At 42.9% G+C, this 9395-nt stretch overlaps 1 protein-coding gene across 1 annotated transcript; it reads right to left on the bottom strand.

Moving 5' to 3' along the window:
* Positions 1-822: 822 nt before the first annotated feature.
* bcl6aa (BCL6A transcription repressor a) lies at positions 823-8937 on the bottom strand. The gene is made up of 9 exons (XM_080032257.1): positions 8852-8937; positions 4639-4810; positions 4307-4528; positions 3092-4039; positions 2378-2559; positions 2098-2265; positions 1857-1987; positions 1394-1531; positions 823-1274 (listed from the first exon to the last, which is right to left on the bottom strand). Exons 1-9 carry the CDS (start codon positions 8934-8936, stop codon positions 1131-1133), a joined length of 2190 nt encoding a protein of 729 aa, XP_079888383.1. The 5' UTR covers position 8937; the 3' UTR covers positions 823-1130.
* Positions 8938-9395: the final 458 nt, after the last annotated feature.

A 9395-nucleotide genomic window follows, 5' to 3' on the forward strand; every position in this document is an offset into this window, starting at 1 on the left:
TGATTTGAATGCAGTTTAAAAAAAAGCCCAATTCAAAAACAAATCCTGAAGATTTACAATGAATTTGCATGTTTTAAGGTTGGTGACAAGCATTTAAAAATATATACACAGTCACACATACACACACACACACACACACACACACACACAGGGGGATATAGGACAAGTGGTGTCCTTGAGTTGTACCTTAATACAGCTGGGCTGAATGGAGATAGGTTCAGTCACCGTAGAGAAAGGCACATTGAATACACAGTGTATATACAAAACAAACTTTTGACACTTACACAACTTTACTGTAGGATCTAAAACAATGACCAACAAACTGTAAACCTTCACATATGGAAAACAAAATAAAACTAAGTCCACATCTATACAAATATATCTGAAGCAAAATATTTCCTTGGTCATTACAAAGCAGTACCTTGAAATGCATTTTCAACACTTAGATTGGCTCTGCCAGCAGAGAGCAATCCCACAGATATAATTACACAATATTTATGCAGTTGTCCACGTCATGTGCACTGACAACTGGTAACAGAGTACCTCATGCATATCCTCATCAGACAGCAGCAGTTATCTGATATGTTTTAGACTAAACACAATTACAATGCCCCCCCCCCCCCTCTCTTCACATGAATATGGCAACTTGACATGGTGCAACATGTACGTACATCTACATAAAAATGTATAGACAATTCTATACAGCCGCAAATCTCGTTATCTTAAAATATATGTACCACCCGTCGATCAAAATTTTCAATACTTTCAGAAAAGTAAGTTCTGATATAAAATACTGTATTTTTCAAAAAACTGATTGTTTACATTCCTTCCTTTCTCAACAAAATAAAGCTTTATATATGTACCTTCAAAGCTTAAAAACACTTCCGACATACATGTATATATATATATATATTTATATCTACATAGAAACAATAAAGTGACTAAGATGCCATTAGTGGCTCTACGTTCACATGTAGTGGAAACCCGTTTAGAGTGGCGTACACAGCCAATTTATCTGTCTAATGAGAACACAGTGTGGCACTACAATTTTGGATGATTGTACAAGTTGGGGTCTTTTTAAAATGCCAAGGTCAAGATTGCCTCCATAAAAGCTCTTCCCTTCTTCTAGCTCAGCATGCTTTAGTCAAGTCAGTGGGCATGTCTACCGTTGACATACGGTATTGGATCTTTGTGTTGGTGATGGCGCCGTGCTTCTGTCGGAGATGCAACCGCAGCTGACTCTTGTGGCGGAAGTGCAGGTTGCATTTCTCACACTGGAAAAAGGAAAGAGGGGGGCAATGTTATTCGAAGGCATTTTGACTTTTGGAAAATCTTCAATTTAATCATGAGGAAGTTAATGTCGTGATTTTGTACTAATTGGAAGTGAACCTACATGATAGGGCTTCTCTCCTGTGTGGATGCGCAGGTGGCTCTTTAACGTCTGCAGGTGTCTGAAGCGCGTTCCACAGATCTCACACGGATATGGCTTCTCCCCCGTGTGGATCAACACATGGGCACGCAGATGAGCAACCTGAAACGTCAACGGGAAAACACATAGGATCAGCTTGGAATCAAAATATATGTCTGGAGAATATAGCATCAGAATCAGTGAAAACTACTATCAGGGGATGATTCTGCAATTTCTTTGATGAAACTTTTTCAGACAGCACACTTATTGGTATCCATTGTCTGGAAGCCAAAACACCATTCAGGATGTAAATCACTGTGACTATGGATAATTCTGTCATGCTGAAAAGAACTGTATACCATCCCATATTTAGTTATTAGCCTAAACACAAAAGAGAGGAAAAATGTTTCCTATCAGAATCAGACTTGTAATGTAAAGCTGTTATTACCTGTACAAAACGAGCTCCGCACGTCTCACATTTGTATGGCTTCTCTCCTGAGTGGATGCGGGTGTGAGTCTTGAGGTTAGCTGGTCTGTTAAACTGAGCACCACAGATATTACAGCGATACGGCTTCTCTCCTGAAAAATTGGAGAGAAAGAAAAAAAAAAAAAAAGGATCAGACTTGAAAATGGAGCAGTGAAAGAGCGTCGACTTGATCAGACAATACATCCATGTCTTGTGGGCGTACCTGTGTGCACCGTCTTGTGGCTGGCGAGGTTGCCCTTGTAGCGGAACGCAGCCTGGCAGCGGTCACACTTGTATGGCTTGTCGCTGTGCATCTGGACTATGTGTTGCTTCAGCGCTTCGTCTTCGGCAAACTTGGAGTCACATTCGTTGCAGAAGAATGTACCGTTTTCTGTTTGGAGGACAAATCAGAGTTAACGGTGAGTGTAGTCCTAAATAATACCATGATTTTTTATTTTTTTTTGCATTTGCGCTAACATTTAATATCTAATAGATAAGCTCACCACAACTGGAGTCTGAGTACTCCGAGTGCAGCTCTGCCATGTCCTCTGTTAGCCGGGACCTGGACGTGCTAGGGCAGACTTCTGAGTGCTGTGGAGACGGGGCACCGCACGACGAGCAGTTCAGGCGGCTCAAGTAGTGTGCAGGGCGGCTGTCACTGGTCCTCATTGACCCCTCAAGTGCACTAAGGACAAAAAAAACAAATACTTCCAAGTCAGTTTCATACAAATACTGGGTGAATGGATCCTTGAGAATGTCCAAATATTCCAAAGCGTTACATTTGAATCCTTTTTAAATGGTATTCTTTTTTATTTTCACTGGATTATAGAAGACAAACGTCAAAAAGACGCATTTAAAAAGCTTGTGTGAAATCTCACTACACTAGAAAAAAGGAAGAAAAAATATGCAAAAAAAAGGGGGTGCATCATGAATGATGAATTGATTAAAGCCCACCCCAATTACATTTTTTTAATTGTTTTTAGACAAGGTTTTTAGATTATTTTGTTTCATTTCTCATGTTTGCTGATAGGTATCATTTGGATGATGTTAAGTGATATGAAAACACTTGTTTCGTATTTTGAAAAACTTTTTTATAAAAGAAAAACATTACCTAAGAATCACAATCTATCATTGAAATGGATTCTTTCAAATATACATTTTCTATCTGTACCCCTTATTCAAAGTTTGCCACCATGTAACTGAGAAGAAGCCCTCACCTGTTAATGATGTTGTTGAGCCGACTGGCCTGGGGCACAGGCAGGTCCTCACTGTGCTCGCTGCTCTTGCTGGTGGCTTGTGAGTCTATGTTCTCTGGGTCAGTGGGGTGGAGGTAGGGCTGCAGGCCAAGACGCTGAGGTGAGCGCAGCCCGGGATCCCTTAGCCCTGCCTCCTCCTCTTTGGCGCTCTGATTCATTACAATGAACTTGTACTTCTTCCAGTTGCGGGCTTTGGGGTCGGATGGTGTACCTTGTGGGGCTTGTAGCCCGGCGGCTTGGGACAGAGCTGCGTTCTTGCTGCTGCTGGACTCTGTGGGTGAGTTGGGCTGGCAGTCCGATTTGAGCGGGCTCTGTGGGCTGCTCATCAGGCTCTTGCGTCCGGTGGGGATCCCTAGCGGATAGTGCTGATGGATCAGGTCTTCCTCTGCCTGGGGAGCGTGCTCTTTACCCAAGTCTTTCTGGTGCTCCAGGGTCAACACAGGAAACGCACGCTTCCTTGTAGCTAGTGGTATGGACTGAGCCAGCCCCTCGTGGCTCTCCCTCCTCAGCTCCTCACCTACCTCCCTGGAGGCGTAGGTGGTGGAGTGAATGATGCTGGAGGAGCTAGCTCCCACCGCCCTGCTGTACTCTGCCCTGATGTCGTGAGGAGAACAATGCTTGTGGTGGATGGCGCTCTTGGAGAGGTCTGCAAAAGCGTTTTTGGCGTCGCTCAGCTTACAGAGAGGGAAAGGGAACCCCGGCATGGGGAACTGTCCGTAGAGATGGTAGTTGCTGGGGCTGCTGACCCCGTTGAACATGTTTGAGCCGTAGGGCCGGCCGTCCCTGAACGGAGCCACGCGGCCGTGCAAACTGTCCATAACATCGTGGGGCCGGTAAGCATGGACATCCTGAGGTAAGACCAGGGGACTGACCAAAAACTCATCTCTGGGCAGCTTGAGGGTCGGATCACTGTGAAGAGAGGGAGAAGGTAAAGAACATGGCACACACTGATAATGGTCCCTGCGTTCCAAATAGCATACTCTTTCTTTTTACAATTCTACATACTACAGCCAGCCATAAAAAGTACGTAGTTTGCATGCAGTCAGATACAATTGAGACATACTTTTACTTATTTATTTCATCACAACATCGCACCTTGAGTTTGATTCTCTTATATGCCATACTAAATACAGTAGTAGCGAAGTATGGGTAGAGGATGACTTTGACTGTACCAACCTGGATTTGATGAATCTGTGACAGGTGTCCACCACATGGTCCATCTGCAGGTAGATGGCTGTGTTCATGATGGCCATGATCAGACTCTCCTTTAGTGTCAGACGAGAGGTGTACATGAACTCCAGCAGGATGGCAAAGCCCTCTGGGTCCACCTTTGGGTCCAGACTGATGGCATTCAGGTTGCACTTGTGAGAGTCGGTAAAGATGGTGTAGAACAGCCCACTGCAGCATTGGGAAAGGAAAAAGGCATACATAGATCAGTTCCTTCATCTTCTAACTACAGCAGGGAAATTGGCTCATGTACAGTAACTTGTGGCAAGAGCGACACACACCTGCAAGCCATGAGGACGGTCTTGTGCGCCCGAAACTGCTGTCTGTTCACCAGGATAGTGACGTCCGTGAGAATATCCCGGCTACGCAGGCGATTGAGGTTGAGCAGGACATCACTCGCATGGCGTGTGAATTGTATGCAGCTGTCTGCTGCGCAAGCCATTTTGTCAAGTTCTGCAAACAGGAAGAAAAAAATAATGAAATACTGATTATCTCACAAACCATAGCACAGTGATGGCTTTAATTTAACTGGTGTGCCACAAGTCAACCCCCAAGGCTGAAGTAGCGGCAATATTTCAGTAAATTAATTGGGCTGAAGTGATTTATGATGCTCACAAGGTCTTTATCAGTGTGGCAGAGCAGGGAACAGTGACGGTCCTTCCTCCAGAAGGCGGCGCCATTTATCAAATAAACACTGTCTAGACGTTTACATTTCTACCTCTGGAATCGTTACTCTCCCCCTCACTTTCTCTATTTCTAAATCTACTGGTTCACAAGTTAATATAACAAATTAAGATGAAGAAATTGTAGGACGACTGGAGCAAACACAAGTATTATCATAATTCTGTAATAACGGTCTGTTGTATTTTTTTTTTTTTATTTACTTTACTTTTTTCAGAAATATTAAAACAATGACTAAACAATGAAAACTGACAGATACATTTGTGAAGGCAGATAAATAAACACCATTAGACGTTCAGAGCATTTAAAAAAAACTCCATTGAAGCATTTATTATCCCGTATCAAAACTCGCTCTGTCAACTCATTTTGTCTGCTGTCAAATCTCACGGAGAAAAGTTTGCTCTGTGTCAGCGCGCCGTATCGGATTCTCATAGGACTACAACACACTGAACGAGCTGATATAATAAGGAAATTGGTTCCAGCAAGCAGCTCGTTTATTAATGAAAACTTCTATTTCTTTTTATTAAAATCTTAATGAATTTGAACTTCATCCGCAAAATAACCCCCCTCGCCATGATTCAATCTGGATCACATCCCGGTGCAGCTGGAAGGGAGAAATACACAAGAAACTGTTTGCCTTGTTCGCTGAAATGAAATTAAAACTGTGAGAGCGGGTGACAACATGTTATTGTCCAGTTTAGCTCCAGTCTTTTTTATGAGACTAATAAACTAATTAAAATAACACAAGACAGAATCAGCTAGGCTATTTATTTTTTCATTCTTTTTCTTTTTTAACACGCACGCGGAAATAATTATAACAGAATTTGAAACTGAGTGTCAAGAGAGTGATGTCTGTAACTGGACACACGTCCGAAAATAGAGCCGAAGCAAAAGGGCAGCCTAAACAGACTGTAATATCCTCCAGTGGGCGACAAACAAACAAGACAAACAAGTGATGTCAACACAATTAAATACATTTTCAGAAATGATGTCAAGATGACCAAAAGTTGTCTATTTAACTCAAGTCAGTTTGCATTAGAGATATCATTCAATTAACAGCACACAATTAGCGCAAAAAGTAGGTATTCAATAAATGTTCATTAAAAAAAAATATATATAACTAAAAAAAATTGTTTGGGCCAACATGCTAAGTGCTCCAAGAGAATGAGAAACCGAGACAGAAACATGGCTACACCAATATCTGGTAAAAACCCTCTAACTTGGTGAAGTGTCACAGTGGAAACACCACTGACAACTTGGTGCGACGACGTGGAAAACACACACACACACACGCTCTCACACTCCCTCTCTATCTCTCACTCGCATACACACACGCACACAGAAACACTAATGTTTCCGCTGTAATGTTACGGTAACAGAAGTGCTCGTTTGGCGCAGCCGTTCTCGCTCCATTAGAGCAAATTAAAACCGCGAAGTGAAAAATGTCCTAAACCTGGCTGCCATGCTGCCAGCAAAGTTGCTCTGACAGCGAGCGCTTGCCGCCGCCACACTGTGTTGACACTTGAACGTTCAAAGTGGTGTGAAATCAGAGCGCGTGCAATGCCGAGCTCTGCGCTCGCCTCGCGGCTTCGGACAGCCGTTACACTACTCTCATACTCTTGGTTTTCCTCGGTGCTGTTCTCTCTATTGAACGAGCAGCTTTCAACGAGACTGTGTGGAGCGGTGTGTGGAGGCTGCTGTATGCCCCGCACTGCTTCAAGGCGAGCGGCCACTACACAGTAGAGCACCGAGGCAGACGAGCTGTCAGCAGCGCGCTGCTCTGCCTGTCACTACAGCCCACACTTCAGAGTTTCGTCCCTGCACTGTTCAAACTGCCAGCAGACACACTCACAAACAGGCTTCACAAACACTTTAAAACGGCACAAATGAATAAATGGCTAGGTCTAAAACATGAGCACAGTACACAGTACATAACAACTTCGCGCCAAATAAGAGGAAAAAGGAATTTAAAAAATCACCTGGTAGCGCTTTCCTAGAAACTTCTTGCATCACCACTTCTAAGAACCCCTGTTCTAAGAATCAGACGAGCTCAATTCTCGGAATTTGAGCCCGAGACCGTACCACTTCTCCCGGGGCGGGGGAGCCACGTTTTTCCCCCTAGAGGTTGAAAACAACTTATTTCCAAGCGGTTGCTCTGACTTGTATTACACAAAGCGCTTTTTACAGTAAGCACAGCATAGAGAAAATGTTTCAGACGGCGCGAAAAGAAGAATTATTTTGTAGAATATTGCAGTAAAAGGCTTTATAGATATCCAGTCCCTCCCTCCTCCCCCCTTGGATTTTGGTTGAGTCCACAGTCACAGGACGTCGGGCCTGCGACGTCACCAATTCCTTTAACCCAGCCCCCGAAATTCTCAGAACTAATTTATATTCTATGATTTAAGCCATGTGCTGTTTCGTTGCCTTCCGTCGCATTTAACACACACACACACACACACTTGGCAGCCTAGGCTACATGTAGAGCACACAGACAGGCAGGCATCTTAATTAGGCCCATGCGGACAGGTCGATGTGACAGGCTTTGCCTTTCTTCTTCTTGTCCACATTTCATTTTTCCTGTAGCCAGATTTCCTGCAGGTACGCTGACTGCATAGATGGAGAATGCCGCGAGTCATCGGGGGTTTGTTGAAGAAGGAAAGCTTTAATAGATGTATTATTCACAGGTCTGTAGGCAGCCGTCTGAGCGTGGATGTGATTGTTGAGCGGTTTGTGTTATTTTATTTATTTATTTATTGTTTATTAATGTCAGAGCATGGTCGATTGGGCATTGTTACATCGAGTGTTCTATCCTCTTCTTGTATTTAACGGTTTATGCATGTGCTGTGTAGCTGCTAATATTGTGTTTAAAGCGACAGCAGGTGAGACAGAGTTAAGCTACTAATTGTTGGTATGATTTAACATATTAACTCCAGGATTACGTTGCAAACTTGTTGCATGAGTGCGAGAGCATATGACTTATCTAGACGAATGACATGGGCAAAAGGATGTAGCCTGCGTAGAAGTTATGTGAGTACAATCAACCCTCGCTTATTATTCAAAAGCAGGAAATCAGACCGAATCAGACAGATGGGTTTGATTGAGACCTAGTGTGAAAGTGTAATGTCAAGGGGTCAGTCTCGGGTGTTTGACGCTGAGATATTAATTATTAGGCCTTTGTAACTCACTCTAGACACACTACTCATCCTCTTGTTATGGGAAACGGTGGTCCTTCCTTTGAAAAGGCTTTTCTCCTTCCCTGAAAGAAATACTCTATTTTATTTTATTGTTAATTGGTTTACTGCTTAACTGGATGGTGAGCACGCCTCTGGAAATTGTCCATAGAATGTGCACTCTTACAACGAAAAACAAATTGCTCGTTGAAAAATGCAAGATTCCTGGAAAATTAATTGAATGCATTGCAGTAATTCTTGCCCCCTCCTAACATTTTAAATTAAGGCACTTGTACTCACTGTTGCATCATTTTTCTCAGAGTTGGGAAAGAGTAAACAGACTTTTTTCTTCTTTCCAGCTTATTACTAGGCTGCTACTGTTGTGTTTGACTTCACGCTCTTTTAGTCTGTGAATCATATCAGCAGCAAGGCATTTGTATAAATCGATTGAGCCAAGAGAGATGTAGAACTGTGCGTTTTAGCCCCCTGCATGGACTTGAGAACTGGTGTGAATTTTACCAGTTAATAGATGGTGTGTGTGTGTGTGTGTGTGTGTGTGTGTGTGTGTGTGTGTGTGACATGGTCTGAAAAGTTGTGTTCATATCATGAGTTGTGGGCATGTGTTTTACTGTCATTGACTCACCCTGGAAACTTTGTTTGTGGTGATTCCAGACCACGGCTTCCCCGTCCTTTCTCATCCCGTTCACTCCTTGGCACAGGAGGAGCATTTGCTGGGCTGTTAATACACAAAAAACAAGACAAGTTGATGCAATGCATTAGTAGGGGCCTACATTACAACTTGTACAACAGTGAAAGTGACTTCTCATTAACGTGTCACTCTCCTTTCAAAATGTATCATCAGTGGTTTTAATATTACAAAGAAACACAGAGGCTGAACCTATTTGGGTTGAAATGCTCTGGTGGCAGTTGATGTGACTTATCCCTAAGATCAGTGGGCAAACAAAGACTGAAGCATGAGCTCCATCACAGTTACTGTTAATATTAATAACACACAACACATGCCATGTTCCAATGTACTGCCTTGTCATCTGTGTTAGATTTCTATTTTATTTTTTAATACCTATACTGATATATTTTTTATTAAGTCTTTGGGGAATATTTGGCACATTTCTCACAATAACACTTCATTTCTCGTATGACGGTGAAGGGAGTGTAAAGTATAAAAG

Source organism: Ammodytes marinus, assembly GCF_949987685.1.
Source record: "Ammodytes marinus genome assembly, chromosome: 8".
In the NCBI taxonomy this organism is placed as follows: domain Eukaryota; kingdom Metazoa; phylum Chordata; class Actinopteri; order Uranoscopiformes; family Ammodytidae; genus Ammodytes; species Ammodytes marinus.